We start from the raw sequence: 22929 nt of genomic DNA, 5'->3' as shown, positions 1-22929 counted from the left end.
TTTAAAACAGCAAAGGAACCAAGTAAATGTTATAACTATATACTAAAAGTCCACTTGGGCAAAATATCTGGATGTGCCCAGTTAATCAAAATAAAGCGTGATGAAAGGTAAAGACAAGCAATGCTGACAAAGAGTTTGGGTCTATGAAGGAAGATTTTGACTCATCAAGAAAAATTCGGTTAACTTAGCATGAAAGGAGAAATGGTAATATTGTTTATAAAGCATTTGGATTTCAAGGGACGCCATCAATTTATTTCATAATTGTTAAAGGGTAGTAACTTTCAAAATTTTTTCATCATAATCAGGATTCAGTATATACTTACTTAATATATATCTAGAATACTTAGCTTTACCTCATGCACCTTATTCTATTTCCTTTTTTTAAAAAACATGCTGCTCACAATTCATAAATTGATTTACCCACTAATGGATCATAATCTACAATTTGAAGAATACTGATGAATGATAAGATAAACAGAATTTTCTAAGTTTTTTATTTTGCCTTGGGGACTTGGAACGTAAACATTTTAATTTTATCTTTCTAAACCACTCACTTTCTTGGTCCCACCTAAACCTTGTTATCACAAAAATTGCACCAGCTCCAAATTCATACACACCAGTATCCTGTTCTCAGACTACAACACTCCATCCTTTTAGGTTATATGCCCAAGTACTACCACTACCATTACAATTCTTTTTGTTTTTTAATATTTCTATAGTGTTATTTATTTTATTTTTTGGCTGCATTGGGTCTTTGTTGCTGCACGCGGACTTTCTCTAGTTGGGGCGAGCGGGGGCTACTCTGTGTTGCGGTACACAGGCTTCTCATTGCGGTGGCTTCTCTTGTTGTGCCGCACGGGCCCTAGAGCGCGCGGGCTTCAGTAGTTGGGGCTCACAGTCTCTAGAGCGCAGGCTCAGTAGTTGTGACGCACAGGCTTAGCTGCTCCGCGGCATGTGGGATCTTCCCCAACCAGGACTTGAACTTGTGTCCCCAGCATTGGCAGGCAGATTCCCAACCACTGCGCCACCAGGGAAGTCCGGCATAAAAGTTTTAAATTTTGATGTAGTTCAGTTTAACTCTTTTTTACTTTTGCTGCTTGTATTTTTGGTGTCATACTTAGGAAAGCCATTGCCTAATCCAAGGTCATGAGGTTTTACTGCTGTGTTTTCTTTTAAGATTTTTATAGTTTTAGCTCTTATAATTAGGTCTGTGATCCATTTTGAGTAAATTTTTGTATATGGTGTAAGGAAAGACACTAACTTGATTATTTTGTGTGTGGATATCCAGTTGTCCCAGCACCATTTGCAGAAAGTACTATTTTTTTCCCCCATTGAATTGTCTTGGCACCCAGTCAGTGATGATTTATTTACATGTTATTAAATTCAGTATCTAATTTTTCCCTTATCTTGTTTGACTTCTCAGTAGTATTGACACAGTTGACCATTCTGTTCTTCAAATATTCTACTCTCTTGGTTCACCTTTTACTTATCTTGCTGTGTCTTTTCAGTATTTATAGGTTCCTTATCTTCCACCAAGCTTCTCAGTGTTGGGTTTTCAGTTATTATGGCTGTGTAACAAATTAGCACAGAACTTAGTGGCATAAAACAATCATTTATGATGCTCATAGTTTCTTTGGGCCAGGAATTAAGACTGGGCAAAGCAGGGTCAGCTTATCTCTGTTCCAGGATGTCTGGGGCCTCAGGCTAGGACTGGTATCATCTGAAGGCCTTTGCCATTACATGTCAAGCAGTTGATAATAGCCATTGCCTGGGAGCCTCAGCTGACACCCACATGAACCTGTCCGTGTCCCAGGGGGAGGGGAATGGCAGAGGAAGGGGAGGAGAAGGAGAAGGAGAAAAGGAAGGAAGAGAGAGGAAGAGAGAAGAGAAAGCCAAGGGGAAGTCATGGAGTCTTTTATGACCAAATCCCAGAAGTCACACAGCATCACTCTTGCCACTTTTTTTTTTCATCAAAGTCTCATTCACATTCAAAGAAGGGAAAACAGATTCAGCCTCTTCATTTGGAACGGTAAAGTTCTTAAAGAGCATGTAGGACCAGAAATATTGCTGTGACCTTTTTTAGAAAAACAATCTGCCACCGTCTGTTCTGGCCGCACAATTCACATCCTTCCCACATGCAAAAAAATCACTCACCCTTCCCACAAAGTCTCCCAAAGTTTCATCCCTTAATGGCATCAGGCTCAGGCTTGAGGTTCAGGATCTCAGTGAGGTCAGGTCCAGGTGAGATTCCTTGGGTATAATTTCTTGATGACAACTCCTTGAATATAGTTCCATTTGATTTGAAAACTTGGGGACTAAAGAGGCATATTATCTACCCCCTTCCCCACTACTACCCAACATACAATGCGTATGTTGGGAAGGTACTTACTATTCCAAAAGGGGGAAAATAGGAGGCACATAGAAGTCACTGGTCCATAGTAGTTCTCTTTTTATGTTTTTTCTATGTGATCTATTTCCATAGTTAAAAAAAAAAATTTTTTTTTTTTGGCCACGGTTTGCAGCTTGTGGGATCTTAGTTCCCCCCCCAGGGATGGAACCCCTGCCCCCTGCAGTGGAGTCCTAACCACTGGACCACCAGGGAATTCCCCTCTATTTCCATAGCTTTAAATACTATCCATACATTCATGACTTCCAAATTTCCTAACATCTCTGAGCTCCACACTAAAATATATAATTAGACATCTGACACCTTCACAAGGATATCTCACAGATTTTTCCAACTTAACATGGCTAAAATGAATTCTTATTTTCTACTTTACCCTTTTCCTCCACAAATCTGTCTTTTCCTGGTGTCTCCCTCTAGGTGAATGATGCCACCATTCACCGAGTTGCTGAGACCAAAACCTAGGACTCAGGCTCATTCTTTTCTGTCTCTCACCTCTACATACAGGAATCAGCAAGTTCTATATTTTCTTTCTCCAAAATCACTTTTTTCTTAATCTCACCTGGATCACAACAGTCTCCTTATTGGTCACCCTCCTTCATTCCTGCTGCCGTCCAATTTTCTGTGACACAGCAGTCAAAGTAATATTTTAATTAATATGTCTGGTTATGACACTGTCTAGCTCACAATCTTCAATTACTTCCCCCTGCATTTTGAGTAAAAGATCCATATAACTGGCCTGTTCCTGTTCCTCTGACCTTATTCCTCACTACTTTCCCCCTTACCCACTATACTTTATCTTCTTTGGGCTTCTTCCGGTTCCTCAAACATACCAAGCTTTCAGAAAGAGCCTGTATACATGCTGTTTTCTCTGTCTGGAGTATTCTCCCCCAGCTTCCCGCTCCCACATAACTGCGTCCTTCTCATCCGTTGAGGTATGGCATTCCTGACTATTCTAAGCAGGTACTTCCCTTTAATACTTTCTATACTATTTGTTGCCTTTATAAAACGTATCGCAATTTTCAGTTATATCCTATCTGTTTACTTATTCATCATGTCTCCCTAACCAGATTGTAAGCCTCCCCAGGTCAGGGGCCATATCTGTGTGATTCACCAGTGTATACCCAGTGCCTAGGCAGACTGCCTACCATATAATCTGCTCTCAACAAATATGCAGTGACTATTGTTTAAAGGTATAATTTTGTTTTGAGACAATGTTAACAATTAAGTCATTAGTAATCATGTACAATGTGATGGTCCCTGATTCTGACTGAAACAACCTTTCATTTTCTCTTTCAGTAACTGCCCTTCCTTTCTGGCTGCTGCTTTAGCCAGAGCCACATCCGACCAAGTCCTGCAGAGTGATCTCTCTGCACATTATATTCCAAAGGAAACCGACGGCACAGAAGGGACTGTGGGTAAGTACTTTTCTGCATTATTTGTTCTAAAATATTAAAATCTTCTCCTGTGTCGTGATTCACAGAGAATGTCTACAAAATACTATATCTAATTATGTTTACCCACTGGTTGATTTTATAGCAGTAGCAAGAGAACAGAAAGCAAAAAAAATTTTTTCAAACTAATCAAGAAAAGTAGGGAAAAGAGGGAAAAATACAGGCATATTTTGAAACCATATGAAGGTAACTTGAGTGAGAGATGATCATAACAGTATGTTATCATAAATAATATCTAGATAAATGGAGAGAGTAAATGAGGAATGTGAAGCCACAACAGAAAAGATGAGTAAGTGAGGGCAAGGAGAGTTTGAGCAAAACCTGTTTTCAAATTTCAGCTTGTCTTTAAGAAGTCAAGTAAAAAAATCATATATACAAATTCAAGAAATCAGTTGTAACAGAACTTCTTATTAATCATATTAAATTTTATATCTACCAATAAGTAAATAAGCTCTTTATGACAATTATGTCATGTGATTTAATTGCCTGGATCATTGTACATCTTTTTTCCAGGTAAATTATGAGGCTTTATTTATTAACAAAGGCTTGTTTATTAATGACATATTTGACAGACTAAAAAAATACCAATTTTTATAAAAATTAGGGAATGGCTACTCAGAATTGTTGGGAATTTTAATATTTCACTCTGTTTGTTCTATTTTAAGCATTTGCCTTTAAACATGGTGCAGAAGGAACAAAGCATATATTAATGAATCAGGACAGCTAGATTCCAGAGAATGTGAGGCAGATATAAAAATAAACATTCCTATTCTTCCTTTATCTCTCTAGATAATTTTTGATAGAAAATTGGCAAAGAAGGAATTCCTCTGCTTGTTTTTACTGAGACTAATTGATTCACTTGGAACCAAACTGTTCCAGAGTCAAGTTGGATGGAATTCCTGCTACAAAGCATTGGTCTTTCCTCTTGTACTGATGCATGAAGTAAAAGCCCTATAATGAAAAGATGAGGGAGATTAAATTCTGCTTCACTGCAGCCAGGGTGATGGCTGACTCAGCTCCAGCTCAGTACAGTGACATTAACGACTGATGAGTAATTTACAGCTGTGAGGGGGTGGACTGCTACTTTGGACAATTTTCTCTTTTTCGCACCCTTTTTAATTTAATTTTATTTTTCCATTTCAAGCAGCAATTATTTATATACTGATGTTCTTATACCACTTCCTGCAGGAGAATACTTAACGTAGCAAGATGGAAGTGTTGCCCTATGTGCCTACTTCGGAAGAATTTTCTGAACCCCCATAAGATAGCAAAAGTGAAATTAAGGATTTTTCTTTTGGTGGATATCATTGGTCATTCAGATTTCATATTTTTCCAAGAGACTACCCAGTAATGTCTCCATGCCACTGCTGTGATTCAGAATGATCTATTATAGTTCCAAACTATTTGCACGTCCTTAATCTGTTTAACCCAAATCCCTCAGTGTGAACTGCACTGAGGAGAATCTCTACAGGGCATATTGTGTTTGGCCATACATCAGAGTGGGGAATGAGCAGACTGAATAAGGCCTGCTGTCATTGTCTTAAAGGCACTGAAGTCCCCACTGAAACGCCCTTTGACTTTTCTCTTAGGTGTTTCCAGAAACAGACTTAAAGAAGAAAAATCCTTACCTTAAAGTTCTTTTCATGTTTATGTCATCCCTAACAGAATGTTTGTTAAACAACCTTGCATTTCTGTTGGCAGACATAACTCCTGTCCAGACAACCTAAAATCAATTTAAAATATCCCAATGTAAAAATTAAAAACAAGAAGGTGAAAATGATCACTAATACAGAGGATATTAAAAGAAATTATGAAAACTTTGTGAAAATAAATTTGAAAACCTGGGTATTTTCTAGAAATATACAAGTTAACAAAACTTTACCTAAGAAGAAAGAAATGGAGAAGATTGTCAAAAAGGACAAAAGGAGTAGGTGATTCTACAGGTGAACATTTTCAAACAAAGACAGATAATTCCATTGCTTTTTAAAATGAATTATCCAGTTGCATAGGGAAAGAAGGAAAATTTGCACAGCATAACACTGATACCAAAACTTGCCTAAGACAAAACTAAAATAAGGAATGAGAGATAAGTCTTAGTAATCAATGTAAAAAATATTAAGTGAAATATTTGTATATTGAGTACAACAATTCCTTTAATGAGTATTTTATTGAGGGCTCACTATAGCTTAGCACTGTCCTGGGGAAACAGCAGTGAAAAAAACAAAAATATTGGGACATATATTACATAATTTGTATATTAATAGGTCAAAAGAAAAAAACAGAATAATCTCTAAGGATGCCCAAAGAAGCATTTGATAAACTTCAATATTCATTCCTAATTTTTAAAATACACTTAATAGAGTAGAACTAGATGGATACATCTTGGACATTGTAGGACCAAATTTGGCTCAAACCAAAAATCTAGCAGGTATGCTTAAAGTATATACTAAAGAATTTTTTTAGTTGCAAGTGACTGCTGGCTTCAGCAAAACAGATTATTTCAGGTAAGGGCTACACAGCTAGATTCAAGGCTTCATATGATGTCATAAAGACCTGGCATTTCTCCAACTCTCAGCTGTACTCTTTTTCATCTTGATTTTATTTTCAGGCTCTGTGGGATGGTAAAATGGCTGCTAGGAGCACCAGGTCTTCATCTGCCCAGGTTCAAAACGAGCAGGAAAATAAGAGTAACTTTACTCAGTTGCTCTTACGTAAATCACAGGATTCATTGTAATCAGCCCAGCTTGCGTTATTTCCCTTTCCCGAACGAATAACTATGGCCAGAGGAATGTGGTCCCTAATTGGCTAGACCTGAATAATGTTTTACCCCTAGATGCACATGGACTGAAAGTGGAGAAGGAAATGTTCCTGGCAGAAGGAGGAATGTTTGCTAGGTGGCAAATAGCACATTAAAACAAAGTTCTGACTCAGAGCAGCAAATAAATAAAATAACTAGGAATAAATTCAGTAAGAAATAAGAAGGACCTATGTTAAAACTCTATTGAGCAACATAAAAAGGATTTAAATTTATGAAACAATATAACTTGTTCCTGAATAAGACTTAATATGAAAAAGAAGTCAGTTTTTTCCCAAATAACTCTGTAAATTCAATATGATCCCAAACACAATGGCAACATAGTTCCCCCTCAAACTTTGACAAAATAATTAGTTCACCTGGAAGAATAAACATGTCAAACTACCCAAGTGACATCTTTTAAAGTTAAGAATAATAGGAAAATTAGTCCTCCTTATATTAAAGCACATTATAAAGTTATAGTAATTTTTAAAGAATGGCATCATTGTAGAAACAGTTGGAGAGATCAGTGAAGAAGAATTAACAACCAAGAAGCATACAAATATTTTAATATTTTAGTGGTTATTTATATAGGTTTGCTTATTCATTTATTTAATCAACATCTTATGAGCTCCTGCTATCTGCTAGGTACTGTACTATGACTAATCCAGGACAATTAAGACACAGTCTCTATCTGCAATCTAATTTGGGAAAAGTGCAGCATGGGTGTGAGTCAGATAGGCTTACTCACAGATAGACTCACATAGACTCACAGGCAGTACTCATTGAGAATGGTATTGCCTGTTTGTGAAATGTTCCAGAGACATAGAATGTAGCAAATAGTCAATAAATGTTATCCATTGTTTAAAAATGTGGTAAGAGCTATAATAGATGGTGTGAACAAAGACAGATCTAGTGGTTTACTAAATATTAGAGAAAGCTGGTATTGCTTCCCTTGACCAATTTAATCTGTCTATACCAGGGCTGTCCAGTAGACAGCACAATGATGGAAATGTTCTCTACCTGCATCGTCCAATGTGGTAGCCAGTGGCCATATATAGTTACTGAGTACTTGAAATATAGCTAATGTGACTAAAAAACTGAATTTTAAATTTTATGTAATTTTAGTTAATTTAAAGTTAAATAGCCACATGTAGCTAGTAAGCTACCCGATTGGACAGTAGAGGTATATATACTAAGAGTAATATAAACAGTAATAATCAAACCAAAGTATGATATAATGTTTTATATTATTATCTGGGAATCTGGGAACTATCCTGGTAGTTAGTATAAGTTATTTGTTTCACCCCACCCCATGCTCCCTCAAAGTTTCTGAATTCAGTTATTGTTTTGCAGTCTTCTGTTGTGATTGAGTCAAATGCACACCCAAATGTAGGGTCTGGATTTGGGGGAATATGCTGTTGCAGAGACCAGATGGGTTGGGGAGATACAAATAGGTAATTGCTGGCTGAAAGAGACAGTCTCTGGTAACTGGTGCTTTAAACAAACAAACAAAAAGATTGGAGTTGCTAAAAACAATCAAAATGTTGGGTTGTCTACTGGCCTCAGTTTTTCCCTCTTATACACACCTCCTCAGGTTGTACTTGCTCTTTGAACTTCTTTTCTCTTTCAAATGTACCCTTGACTTTCAGTTATGTAAAAATGTCAAAGGGGATGAAGTCACAAACATGGTTTGCCATCCTGTACTATGTTAATGAGAAAAAGCAACAAAAACCTTGAGACCAGATTTCTGAATATAGTCACTGAAAGAATTCTGAATAAGAAAACAGGTAAAGTTACAGATTAAGGCAACAGCAGGGTAAAGAATAAAAAAATGGGAATCTAAGTTCCCAGGCCATTCTAGAACACATAATCTCTCTTCTTTGAGATTTGTGCTCTAGACCAGAAGAGGTATGTGCAACATGTGTGCCAATCTGGCACACATTTTCTCAGGCTGTCAAGCTATATCTGATTTAGTAAAGTAAAAAAAAAAATTATTTTTTGGAGAATTCTAAACTTTTTTACTTGGGATATAGGGGGACCCTCTAAAATAGCGGCCTGAGATAACCTAATCTTCCCTTGGTTATTTCAACAGCTGCAATTTGAGTAGAGGACAGCTTGAGTGGAGATGATGTGAGATACAATCTCTTCAGTACTATTCAGTGTTGCTTGAAAGGCTTACACATCTGTCCATCCACCGAGGGATGCAGGGGAGCCTCAGAAGTGAGCTAGTCTGCTCCGCTTAATGGGTCAAGTAGTAGACTTAATAGTCTAGGGTGAAGAGTCCTCTGACTGCGATCTCCTTTCTTCTATCTGGGGTTATACACATAGACAGAATGTAAGCATGTTTTCCTTAGAGAAATATCAAAGTTTTAGACTCGTTTGTTAACCTCTTGGTTAAGCTATTTAAGCTATTGCCTACCACTTTAATTTAAAAATACATCAAGTAACAAAAATATATAATTTAGTTCTGAATTATAATCAGTTACAGGAAAGAAAAGTAAGGGAACTGGAGTGAGGTAAAGGGAAAGGTCAGGAAGAAAGAGAGAGACTAAGACAAATGGTGATCAAAGTAAACTCTGCTTATTTCTGCTGTTCATAAATAAATGATCTGTTTTCAGAAGGCTTTCATGTTCCAATTAGTTGGATGACCACTGTTCATATTTCAGTCATTCTTCTAAGCACAGGGGGCTTGGGTTTCCAGATGATAACCTTGGCAGCCAAACAAAAGTGCTCTGAACTAGATGGTGTCGCCAGAGCACTTCACCGGCTGGAAGAAGTCCAGCCTCGGAATAGATCCAGCCCCGCTCAGAGGTTTTCTCCTCATGACACAAGGATATCTTAGTGGCAGCTGCTGGCTGATGATTCTCTACTAGATAGGTTGTCATTTTCTCTCTTCAGAAGCAACATTTCACTTCTCTTGAGAAGGAGGAATTTCTTCTATTAAGGAGGAGCTTGACTAAGGTGACTTACTTCTTTTTTTTTTTTTTTTTGCGGTACGCGGGCCTCTCACTGTTGTGGCCTCTCCCGTTGCGGAGCACAGGCTCCGGACGCGCAGGCTCAGCGGCCATGGCTCACGGGCCCAGCCGCTGCGCGGCATGTGGGATCTTCCCGGACCGGGGCACGAACCCGCGTCCCCTACGTCGGCAGGCGGACTCTCAACCACTGCGCCACCGGGAAAGCCCTAAGGTGACCTACTTTGTCTTTACCAAGCAGGCAAGTGAAAAGCAGTTTTGCAAGGCTCTTCATTGGGGGTTTCTGTTTCTTTCACAGAGATTGAGACAGTGAAATTGGCCCGTTCTGTCTTCAGTAAACTACACGAGATTTGCTGCAGCTGGGTGAAAGACTTCCCTCTCCGCAGGAGACCCCAGCTTTATTATGAGACATCAATCCATGCCATCAAAAACATGCGCAGGAAAATGGAGGACAAACACGTCTGCATTCCTGACTTTAATATGCTCTTCAACCTAGAGGTAAAGGGCACTTCTGAAGTGTCAGTGAGATTTGGAAAGCAAAACACCATCACAGGCCTGTTTTCTACCAAGAGAACTTCTAATATATTGTAGTAATATCTCTGATAGGTTTGAATAGGACTCAGGGCAAAGTGGCACAAATTTGCTTCCATTAGATGAAAGGAAAGGAGCTATTTTACGTTATTTTGAATAGGAAATGCATTCACATGGTTTAGAATTGGAAAATAAAAATCCCTCTCTTATCCTTGTCTCTCAGACACTTCATATCCCCTCCACAGAGGCAAGCAAAGTTACCAGACCTTGTGTAACCTTCCAGAGACATTCTGTAAACATATAAACAAAAAAGAAAGCTGTTATATCTCAATAAAGCTGTTTTTAAAAGGAACCTATTTCTATAGTATAATCAAACGTTGTCTATTAAGTTCCCACATTACTATGTTTCTGAAGCAACACAAAACACAAACATAAAAGAATAAATTTAAGACTAAGACAGTTTTCTGATTTCATGTGATTTTACTTTTTAAATCTTGGTTTCTGAGATAGGAAAGTAGCTGGAATTACATTTCTTGAATCTCTGTGACTGACAGATTGGATCATATGAGGCTTGTCAACTTAATAACCATTTTCTTGTTATCTTCCTCTTTTTTTTCTATTATGTTAATGCAAACAGATGTAGGTTTGTTTCCTATGCCTGTCACTTGCCGCTTTTCCTCACTCAAGTCCATAACTTAAAAATTACAATGTAGTGATTTATACAAAGCACACTGTTTCCTTCATTTAGCAGCTAAATTTAAATTTTAGCTGACTGTCAAGGTCTGATAAGCAGCGATGGTGGGCTGGTAATTAATTGGTGCTTACGTTACAGGAAAGATCAGCTGATACCACACCCATGCAAATGTAACCCCTAAAGGCTGCACTGTGATAAACAGCCCTTAAATCACTGCACCCACTTGAAGATTATACTCAGGTTTGAGGGCATCATGGCTGTTTGTTGACCTGGTTGGTTTTCATTTTGCCTCAAAAATCAACCCAAAGGCCTAACTCAGAAAGGAGCACTTTGCTGTAGTGAAACAGACCTTGAGGGCAATTTGGGAACACATATTTAGAACCTTATAAATTTTCACACCCTTTTAAAAATTTTTTATTTATTTATTTTTGGCTGCATTGGGTCTTCGTTGCTGCGCATGTGCTTTCTCTAGTTGCGGCGAGTGGGGGCTACTGTTCGTTTTGGTTTGCCGGCTTTGCGGGCTTCTCATTGCAGTGGCTTCTCTTGTTGCGGAGCACAGGCTCTAGGCGCACGGGCTTAGCTGCTCCACGGCATGTGGGATCTTCCAGGACCAGGGCTCGAACCCGTGTCCCCTGCATTGGCAGGCGGATTCTTAACCACTGCACCACCAGGGAAGCCCCTCACACCCTTTGATTTGATAATTTCACTTTTTTAAAAAAAATATTTTATGTATTTAATTTTGGCTGCATTGGGTCTTCATTGCTGCACACGGGCTTTCTCTAGTTGCGGCGAGCGGGGGCTACTCTTCGTTGCGGTGCACAGGCGTCTCATTGCAGTGGCTTCTCTTGTTGTGGAGCACAGGCTCTAGGCTCACAGCCTTCAGTAGTTGTGGCTCGCGGGCTCTAGAGTGCAGGCTCAGTAGTCATGGCACATGGGCTTACTTGCTCTGTGGCAAGTGGGATCTTCCTGGCCCAGGGCGCAAACCCGTGTCCCCTGCATTGGCAGGTGGATTCTTAACCACTGCGCCACCAGGGAGACCCGGTAATTTCACTTTTACTTTTATAAGGTAAAAGAAATGCAGAAAATTCTTACATGTTTTGTTTGACATAAATGTTTTACACAACATAGTCAATAATAAAAAACTGGAAATGATCTAAGTCATATATAGGAAATGATTACTATGATATGCTCATAAGATGTATAGTACTTATCCGTTTAAATATTTAATGACTTGGGGGAAATGCTAACGATATGGCAAATAACAAAAAGCAGGATATAAAATTTTATGTACATTATGATTCTAATTTTATTAAAAATTTATAGAAAAAAGACTGGTTATCTGTGGATGGTGGGATTAGAGATATTTATTTCCTTTTGTACACTTCTTATTAGTCCAAATAAACATACATTATCTTTTTTTAAAAACTGAAGTATAGTTGATTTACAGTGTTGTGTTAGTTTCTGGTGTACAGCAAGGTGATTCAGTTATTTTATATATATATATATATATATATATATATATATATATAAAATATATATTGTTTTTCACATTCTTTTCCATTATGCCTTATTATAGGGTATTGAATATAGTTCTCTGTCCCTGTAGGACCTTGTTGTTTATCAGTTTTATGTATTATAGTTTGTATCTGCTAGTCCCAAACTCCTAGTTTATTTCTCCCCATCCACTTTCCCCTTTAGTAACCATAAGTTTGTTTTCTATGTCTGTGAGTCTGTTTCTGTTTCATAAGTAAGTTCATTTGTGTCATATTTTAGATTCTACATATAAGTGATATATGGTATTTGTCTTTCTCTGTCTGACTTACTTCACTTAGTATGATAATCTCTAGGCCCATCTATGTTGCTGCAAATGGCATTATTTCATTCTTTTTTTATGGCTGAGTAATATTCCCTTATACACACACACATACACACACACACCAACACACAGACACACTCACACACATACCACATCTTCTTTATTCATTCGTCTGTCGATGGACATTTAAGTTGCTTCCATAGACATACACTATCTTTATAACAGGGAAGACATCAGTATTTTTTTTTAAAGAGATCCACTTGGCTCCTTTGTTTCTTCTGCTGTTATATTGTTTAAGAATCTTCTCACCAATCTCACATTGTTTAAAGTTATATTCTCATGCCCACATAAAGCTATTATTGCCCCCTTCCTCTTTGTGATGATACCATATCAGCCCACTCATCATTTAAAAACTGCTTGGATGAATTGGGAGATTGGGATTGACATATATACACTAATCTGTATAAAATGGACAACTAATAAGAACCTGCTGTATAAAAAAATAAATAAAATTCAAAAATTCAAAAAAACCCCAAAACCGAAGAAAACTGCTTGGACATGCAGTTTTTCAATTTTACCCTTATCCTGCCAATTGAGCTGTTTAAAAATGAGTAGATATTTAAAAATGTACTGCTATTTATTTACTTATTTATTTTTGTAGTACACGGGCCTCTCACCGTTGTGGCCTCTCCCGTTGCGGAGCACAGGCTCCGGACGCGCAGGCTCAGCGGCCATGGCCCACGGGCCCAGCCGCTCCGCGGCATGTGGGATCTTCCCAGACCGGGGCACAAACCCGTGTCCCCTGCATCGGCAGGCAGAATCTCAACCACTGCGCCACCAGGGAAGCCCGACTGCTATTTATTTTAAATAAGAATTTTTTATCGAGGTATTTTGATTTATAATTAGTTTCAGGTGTGCAATATAGTGATTCAAAATTTTTAGATTATAGTCCATTTAAAGTTATTATAAAATATTGGCTATATTCCCTGTGCTATACATTATATCCTTGTAGCTTATTTACTTTATAGTCATTTGTGTCTCTTAATCCCCTACCCCTTACATTGCCCCCCCTTCCCTCTCCCTGTTAGTAACCACTAGTTTATTCTCTGTATCTGTGAGCCTATTTCCATTTTGTTATATTCATTTATTTTATTTTTTAGATTGCACATACAAGTGATAACATACAGTATTTGTCTTTCTCTGACTTGTTTCACTAAACCTAATGCCCTCTAAGTCTATCCATGTTGTTGCAAATAGCAAAATTACATTCTTTTTTATGGCTGAGTACTATTCTATTTTGTGTGTATGTGTGTGTGTGTGTGTGTGTATACATACACACCACATCTCTTTATCCCTTTTTTAAAAATTGAAGTATAGTTGATTTACAATATTAGTTTCAAGTGTACAGCATAGTGATTCAGTATTTTTACAGATTATATTCCATTAAAAGTTATTAGAAGAAGAATGGCTATAATTCCCTGTACTGTATAATATATCCTTGTTGTTTATTTTATACATGGTAATTTATATCTCCTAATCCTATATCCCTATCTCACCCCTCCCCTCTTCCCTCTCCCCACTGGTAACCACTAGTTTGTTTTCTATATCTGTGAGTCTGCTTCTGTTTTATTATATACGTTTGTTTGGTTTATTTTTTAGATTCTACATATAAGTGATATCATATAGTATTTGTCTTTCCCTGTTTGACTTATTTCACTAAGCATAATATTCTCTAGGTCTATCTGTGTTGCTACAAATGGCAGAATTTCTTTTTTATGGCTGAATAATATATATATATTTCACATCTTCTTTATCCACTCATCTGTTGATGGACACTTGGGTTGTTTCCTTATCTTGGCAATTGTAAATAGTGCTGCTACGAACATTGAGGTGCATGTATCTTTTTGAATTAGTGTTTTTGTTTTTTCTGGATATATACCCAGGAATGGAATTGCTGGATCATATGGTAGTTCTATTTTTAGTTTTTTGAGGAACATCCGTATTGTTTTCCACAGTGGCTGCATCAATTTACATTCCCATCAACAGTGTAGGAGATTCCCTTTTCTCTACATTCTCTCCAACATTTGTTATTTGTGTTCTTCCTGATGATGGCCATTCAGATAGGTGTGAGGTGATATCTCATTGTTCTTTTGATTTGCATTTCTCTGATAATTAGTGATGTTGAGCGTCTTTTCATATGCCTGTTAGTCATCTGTGTATCTTCTTTGGAAAAATGTCTGTTCAGGTCTTCTGCCCATTTTTTTTTGATTGGGTTATTTGGGTTTTTTTTTTTTTGATATTGACTTGTATGAACTATTTATATATATATAAATATATTTACATTTTATATATTTAATATGTTTTAACATATTATATATATTTTAATATAGTTTGGATATTATCCCCTTGTCGAAAAATGAGTACTTCTTTAGTACAAGGTAGAAATTCTACATGTCAAGACTTTTGTTCTCAAGAGTTCTGTTTATCAGTGTCATCTTCAGTGGCATTATAGATGGTTTGATTATATTGCTAAATTAACTAGTTGTAATAATCTGTATTAGATATAGATTTCATAATATTAGGTTGTATCATTACTCTATGGACATTTATATTTGGTACTTTTGTAAATGTAGTAGTTCGTTTAAAAAGAACTTTCTCAAAGCACAAATATACCTGTTGTTTTAGTATACCTTAGTAGTCCTTCCAAATCCCCATGAGATACCAACTCATCCCTACCTAATAGATGAAAAAACAAGCACAAGAAAATTATATGCTTTACTTTGTATATTTTATTCACTTTGAATGACAGGGCCTGGACTCAACTGAACTCTCCAAGAGCCCAAGGAAGAAGTCAAAGCTTCCAAATGAAAATCATTACATAGTGTTGCCTAAAAGGAGGCCAGAACTCAGTGAGAGTTCAGTGAGTTACAGATCTCCTAAGTGAGCTAGAGCTGAGATTTAAATACTTGAGTTGAAGAGAAAGAAAAAACTAAGTACTTAATGAGTTAAATGTACTCTTGTGATTAGGCTTCCGTTGTTAAGACAAATCACAGGTTTGGAAGACTCTCTTCTGGCAGTTGCCATAGGGCTTCAAGCAGAGGGTGAACTAGGAAATGTGAAGCTACATCTTGAATTAGGGGATTAGGTAAAGACATATAGACCTCTGATGTGGTTCAAGTTTGGGTAACCAATTTAGAGACTGTGTTATTTATGGTGAGAATACAATGTGACCATGAATGATTTATGAGGGCGATATTATAGTTTAGAAGTATGTGTATGCTTTCATTTTCTCTGTGTATTTTAAACAATCTAACATAATTGGCCTCGTGCTTGGAAGGCCAGTTATTTCCTATTGTTCTCAGTTTCTAATTTTATTTTATTTATTTATTTATTTATTTATTTTATTAGTTTCTGCTTTATAACAAAGTGAATCAGTCATACATATACATCTGTTCCCACATCCCTTCCCTCATGCATCTCCCTCCCTCCCACCCTCCCCATCTAATTTTATTAAAGTACTTTCATTTTGACAAAAATCCTCAATCCAGAACAGCCTTTGCTTTAATTCCTCCTCATATCTTCTCTTTCTCCCCTTCCCCACAACTTATAACAGCAACTTTGAAGCCAATGTATGTAGGTGGTTTCCATGGTACAAGACAACAGCTTTCACAGTGAGAGGGCGCTTCATTCAGCCTGAGCTAATTGGGCATGATGTGTTCCAGTGTTCTGGTGTGTAAACACAGATGCCCTAATGTTGCAGGTATTTTAGCATTTGATCAGGCACGTCAGAACAGGGAAACATTTAGCCTCATTATCTGGGTGACAAAGCAGTGGAGGAGGATGGGCAACAGTGTAGGGGATTGGCTCATTTGAGTCATGCTACACCTAACTCCCTTAACTGTTTCTGTGTTCCTATTGACAGGACCAGGAAGAACAAGCTTACTTTGCAGTGTTTGATGGCCACGGGGGAGTGGACGCTGCCATTTACGCCTCCATTCACCTGCATGTTAACTTAGTACGCCAGGAGATGTTCCCCCATGATCCTGCTGAGGCCCTGTGCCGGGCCTTCCGGGTCACTGACGAGCGGTTTGTACAGAAAGCAGCCAGGGAGGTATGCCGTTTCCACATAAATTCCAGCCATGATGCATTAGCTGAGGTCTACTTGTTCTGTGGTTAAAAGGCTATTTTGGATTTTCTCTTGTGGAAGACATTATTTAAAGCTCTCTTCCAAACTATATTCTTGACACACAGTATTGGATTGTTGTAGTTCTAACTCTCTCTTTAGGAATAGATTTAGTGGGGTGCTATGATGTACTGTATAGAAACTCCCAAGCTATAATTTTCTAGAAAGCCAGTCCATTGCTGGATTTGGCAGGTGACTTTTATCTTATTCACCATTGCCTGTCAGGTTCACACCGGGACCATCTCTCTAAGCAGACTTTTGCTGACAAAATCTGGATATGGTGATTAAAACAGTGGTCTATAAGAGAGAAACAGAAGCTGGGATTTCTCGATACAGTTGGTTCTAAGTGGGTTGGCAGTGTTTTGCTGTGTATCTCTTGAAGAAAGTTTTGCTTGGAGAGGGTGAATCCTTAGATGATCCTTGAACTGATTTTCTCTTAACAGGAAGAAAGGTCAGAGTTCATGTCCTAATTTCTTAAGGTTAATCAGACCTAAAGTTTTACTCTGAATGAATGACAGGGGCTCTAAATTAAGATCTAAAAGTAAACATTTTAATCTATTATCATTCTGGGCATTGGTATACAATTAACTACAGGACTTTATATTCATTTCCAACTAGGGACTAACAGAAAGAAAATAACTTAATTTTAAAAAGTAATTGCAGAATTGTATACACACAGAAAATAAGACTCCTGCCCTATGACTTACACATTAACTCTTTTTGAAATGGACTTGGAGAGAACAGGGTAATCACTGAATCCTTTTCTTTGATCTCATAGTTATGCTACACAGCAACAGTGGGGTTTGGAATTAATGAAGCAATAATTCAGAACTACTTGGTGTTAAGCAAGGGCAGTATTCTCCGTCTCCCCACCTGCACCCCAGGTTTAGATTAATATGCAAATCCAACAATAGTAACCACTATGGTCTGCAAATAGAGGTGGGGCTAGAAAACAAAATACGGTTGTTGATCTCAGACTTTGCCAGTCTCCGGAGGGCCGGCAGGGCTTGGCTCCGCCTGCCTTGGAGCCGCCGGCTGTCATCATTCTGACCGAGGACAAGACCTGGCCCCTGAGAGGTGACCCGTAAATCATCAGCGTGAAGCTGAGAGAATCACCTGGTCGTCTTCATCCTCCGTCCTGTCCCTTTTCCTCTGTGTCCTCAAAATCATGGCTTTTTTGCTGACCGTGTTCCCCTCATTTGCTTTGCCAATGATCCTGGTGTCTCTTAGTCTTGCCAGCAGTTCTCGTGAATAATTTAGGTTTGTCTCAGCAGTTACTTTTCCCCTCTTGTGCTTCCATGTGCTGCTAACTGCTGGGAAGAAAGTAGCTATTCCTGTTGTGCAGCAGCCCCGCCTCCTGTTCTCTCAGGGGCATATGTACTGAAGTGTCTTTATCGTGTGTTCCAGGGGGCTGAGGTTTTGAATATTCTGTGTGGGAAGACATTTTATTGGTGGGTGAGGATTTATAACAAACTTTCCCTATATAGGGAAAATGAGTTGTTTTCTCATTGGATACAAGGGGCCTTCTACCATCTTGACGCATTGGTTCTAATTTAGGCCAAGTCCTTAGTAACAAAGTCATGCTCGTTTGGTAGTGACTCATGTCAAATGGAGATGTCATCTTAGGATAGTAGTATCAAGTACATTAAGTACAGTGGTACTGAGCTATTGTGATGAAATTCCAGGCTGTTTGTTTTTTTATGCAATGTTCCAAAAGCAAAGGTCCCTAAAATTATTGTAGATTTTATTTTTGTTTTTTAAAGGTACAAGCAATTTAGCACTCCAGGGAATGTATGTAATCTCTTGGCTGCTGTTTTAATATCCAGAGTATGGAAGCATTTGTTGTGTACACACCAGATGCTTTGTATGTTATTTTGTGAAGCCAGGACTCTCCCCCTGAACAAAACAGAGACCAGAGTATGGAAATCTTTACTCTAAGGATTGATATAGTGGCTTAGCACTGGACTAGGAGGAAAAAATTTCAGTTCTGTTCTAATCAGTTACCTGATCTTGGGCAAGTCACATAACCTGCCATAGTACCTGTGTATAAAATGGAATTGATAATTGTCTCTGCCTTGCGTATCACAGATAAAATGGATCTGTGTGTGTGTGCACATATAAATACATACAAGCACATAAGAATGCATTGAGAAATGGGAATTGCTATTTGTGAAATCGAGTTATTAGTAGTCTAGCTTCCAACTGAAAAGTTTGTATTACCTATAAATTGCTTCTCAATGAGAATTTGATGTCTGCTTATTTTTACTGACTCTTATTTAAATTACTTTCAGAGCTTAAGATGCGGGACCACAGGAGTGGTGACTTTTATCAGAGGCAACATGCTACATGTGGCCTGGGTAGGTGATTCCCAGGTTATGCTTGTGAGAAAGGGCCAAGCTGTTGAACTAATGAAGCCACACAAGCCGGACAGAGAGGTAAGTATGGTCTGTTCTGTTAGGGCACACGCCACAAAGGCAGTTTTCTAGTCACTGATTTTCACTTATTATTATAATTATCACCATTATCTCAGTAACCATGCCCACCTTCCAAAGGAAAAATAAAGAGAACCCTTTCCAGGAAGCTGATAAGTATTATATCTGTTATTTACTGTTAAGGTAGATGAATAAATCCTGAATCCAATTATTTGCTTCTTTCTATTACATTACTGTACAGGATGAAAAGCAGCGAATTGAGGCCCTTGGAGGTTGTGTAGTCTGGTTTGGTGCCTGGAGGGTGAATGGAAGTCTGTCGGTCTCCAGAGCTATTGGTAGGAAAAACCGATTAATTTTTGTTTCTCCAAACTTCCTTTTCCAGGACACTGTCTTATATTAATCTGATACAACAGGGAACCTGAGAAAATAATGGATTTTCAGAGTGCTTATTACTGTTCAATATAACATTTGGATAATGCTTCTTTTAGTTAATTATTTAACCTACTCATTTATATAAATTCCATTCTTAAAAGAACTATATTAAGAAATGTTCTCTTACTAGTTTTTTTTTTAATGGAAGCCTTTAATCTTTTTTTTTTATTAGTTTCTGCTTTATAACAAAGTGAATCAGTCATACATATACATCTGTTCCCACATCCCTTCCCTCATGCATCTCCCTCCCTCCCACCCGCCTTTAATCTTTAGCATACAAATCTGCTTAAAACCACAGTGATCCTCATTTTTCATTCCATTTTGGGTCATACTTAGCTTAAATCAGTACTTTCCATAAAATAGAAGCTTCCCCCCCATATTTTACCTTGCTTATATCTTTAATTTTTTCAATGAATTCTAAAATAACACAAATAATGTGCTTTTCAGATGAAAACAATTTTTACTATATTAAAATTAGAAAACTAATTTTACTATATGTGGAATATAGTAATTTGTCAGATAACCCTGGGGTTTCAGCGAATCTGCTCCCCCAGAACTTAATTCTTTAAAAGAAGGGGAAGTCGATAAAACTCTTTGTCTAAAATTGAGAGAGTAAACAGCTAATCTGTTTGGACAAAATACAAAGGTGTAGTTCAAAGAATTGGGCTATAGTACTGTTTCTGTCTGTTTCACTTTTGCACCTGGGTCTATTGCTTTAGGCTTCATGGCTCAGCTTCACTTTATGTTTTTTTAAAAAGAACAAATCAATGTGCGTGTGTCTATATGGGTGGTATGCATATATGCATATATACTGCAGTTCTCAGTCACTGCCTCCTAAATAAATGAAGTAGTTTGACATAGGGATAACATGGATAAATGGAATTGAGGTCTAATCCCCAAATTTTGCTTATCATTACCAAAATATTCCAGGAACATTAACAAAATCTCAAAGAACTGATTTCAGTTTCACCACGGATGTGATTTCCCTCCTACTCTTTGGGAAGGTGCTGGCAAGCTGTGAAGTGGCCCAAATGGGAGCAGCAGAGGCTGAGAGAGGAGGAGGAAGCTCAAAGATTCTGCAGTACCTCTTGAAAAACTGAGAGCTGGCTTTACCTTAGACTGAGGGAGTTATTGGGAACTCTGGAATAAGGCCAAAAGGGAGAAATTTCTGATTTCTAAAACACACCCTCAAATAGAATTATTTTTGACAACTCCAAACAAAGACCTCTTCTCTTGATCTTTGTCCGAGTATTGAGAAGTAACTTTAATGCTTGTTATAGAACCAACTTTATACTAGAGGATACTTATCATTTCTTGCTTCTAAAAATATGACACAAGGGGGAAAAGCAGGGAAAGAATGTCCTTGAATAAGTGACAATCTAAGAGAAAACCAGGCTGACTTCAGAGAGGAAGTGACTTCTGAAGTGGACATGGAGGATAGTATGCAGAGAAGGACATCCCAGGTATGGCGAATACGAACACACAGGCATCTCAAAGGGCATGTCTTGTTTTAGGAACAGTGACAAGTGCAGGAGGCTGGGGCAGAGGGTGGGAGTGGGAAGAGATAAGTGTTGGCACCAGAGTACAAAGGGGCTTAAATGCCAGGCTAAGTATCTGGACTTTGCCAGGTGAATTAGACGAGGGCCCACGTGGTCAGGTTTGTATTTATAAATATTTGTAATAATTATGGGAGACGAACTAGAGTAGAAAGCCTAGATGAGAGGTCATTCAGGAGGCTGTTGATACAATTTGTTTCAGAGATAGGACAGCTAAAAAAGGGATACAGAGGAGGGTATCAATTGATGAGACAGAAACGACAGTTTGTGGGGGAAGAGGAAAGTTAACTTCCAGGTTTCGGACTTGTGTGACTGAGAAGCCGATAAAACATTTGTAATAAAGCAGCAGCAGCAGTTTGGGAGTGGGGAGGAGGGCAGATAATGAGTTCATTTGGGACATATTGTATATTCTAGGTGCCTGTGGGATGTCTTGGAAGAGATACTTTATATGCAATTGGAAATACAGATCTGGAGCTGAGCAGAGTTCTGAGTTAGAGATAGAGATATGGGAATTCATCCCATTTTGGCAATAATATTAGCAACCTGTGAAGTGTGTGTGTGTGTGTGTGTGTGTGTGTGTGTGTGTGTGTTTGTGTTGAAACTACAGGAATGGATGACATTGCCCAGGAATATTTAGTGTGAAGAGAGACCAAGGACGAGACGCGTTCCTTGTTGTAGGATAACATGAAGTCACGCTCTCTTGGCTCCGCCACTTTTCTGTTTTTTTTGCGGTACGTGGGCCTCTCACTGTTGTGAGCTGCTGGTCTTGAGAAATTTACTGCACTTCTCTGTATCTATTTGTCCCTTTGTAAAGCAGGAATAGTAACAGTACCTAACTCACAGAGTTTCTGTATTAAATGGCATAATACACACACCACACTTAGAACCCTGCCTGGCACAGTCTTAGCACACAATGATTTTTGGTGATTTTAAGTGAAGGAGCCAGTGAAGAAAATCAGGAAGGGATCAGAGACATAGAAATGGGGTATCACAGATGCTGGGGAAGGGGGTTTCTAGGAGTATGTAGTCAACAGGGTCAAATGCTGCAGAGGTCAAGTCACAGAATTTTGAAAATAGAAAATGGTTGTGGATATAGGTGAATCACTAAAGATTTTTTTTTTAAGTCGGGAGGAGGAATTGAGGGAATTCGGGCCTGATAAAGTTAATTTTCTTTGAAGTAGGAAATTAGGCCATCTACCCAAATCCAGTAACTTAATTGGAAAGAGTTGAAGAATGTGAGAAAGATTTGGAAAGCTCATGGAATAAAATTGGGGCTAAATAAGGACAAGAAAAAGGACTCCTGGGACTTCCCTGGTGGCACAGTGGTTAAGAATCTGCCTGCCAATGCAGGGTACACGGGTTCGAGCCCTGGTCCAGGAAGATCCCACATGCTGCAGAGCAACTAAGCCCGTGCGCCACAACTACTAAAGCCTGTGCTCTAGGGCCCGCGAGCCACAACTACTGAGCTCACACTCCAGAACTACTGATGCCCACACGCCTAGAGCCCGTGCTCCACAACAAGAGAAGCCACTGCAATGAGAAGCCCGCACACCGCAACAAAGAGTAGCCCCCGCTCGCCGCAACTAGAAGAAGCCAGGGCACAGCAATGAAGACCCAACACAGCCATAAATTAATTAATTAAAAAAAAAGAAAAAGGA

General features: G+C 38.3%; 2 protein-coding genes across 3 annotated transcripts in view; one reads left to right on the top strand and one right to left on the bottom strand.

Moving 5' to 3' along the window:
• TRIM37 (tripartite motif containing 37) overlaps positions 1-22929 on the bottom strand; it is a 207813-nt gene that overhangs the window by 51831 nt on the left and 133053 nt on the right. The window contains exon 25 of one of the 2 annotated variants that reach the window (XM_082603181.1): positions 16923-18279. The exons of the other annotated variant lie outside the window; for it this stretch is intronic. Within the exon in view, the coding sequence (XP_082459307.1) occupies positions 18243-18279 (37 nt within the window). The 3' untranslated portion in view covers positions 16923-18242. Of the gene's footprint in view, positions 1-16922; positions 18280-22929 lie in introns of those variants that run through there. 2 annotated transcript variants of the gene reach the window in all.
• PPM1E (protein phosphatase, Mg2+/Mn2+ dependent 1E) overlaps positions 1-22929 on the top strand; it is a 169226-nt gene that overhangs the window by 140869 nt on the left and 5428 nt on the right. The window contains exons 2-6 of the mRNA XM_082603198.1: positions 3704-3822; positions 9926-10125; positions 16591-16779; positions 19143-19286; positions 19525-19618. Coding sequence (XP_082459324.1) covers positions 3704-3822; positions 9926-10125; positions 16591-16779; positions 19143-19286; positions 19525-19618 — 746 coding nt within the window. The remainder of the gene's footprint in view (positions 1-3703; positions 3823-9925; positions 10126-16590; positions 16780-19142; positions 19287-19524; positions 19619-22929) is intronic.

The sequence above is a fragment of the Mesoplodon mirus genome (assembly GCF_964341445.2).
Source record: "Mesoplodon mirus genome assembly, chromosome: 18".
Classification (NCBI taxonomy): Eukaryota; Metazoa; Chordata; class Mammalia; order Artiodactyla; family Ziphiidae; genus Mesoplodon; species Mesoplodon mirus.
This window is presented reverse-complemented; position numbering and strand designations above follow the sequence as displayed.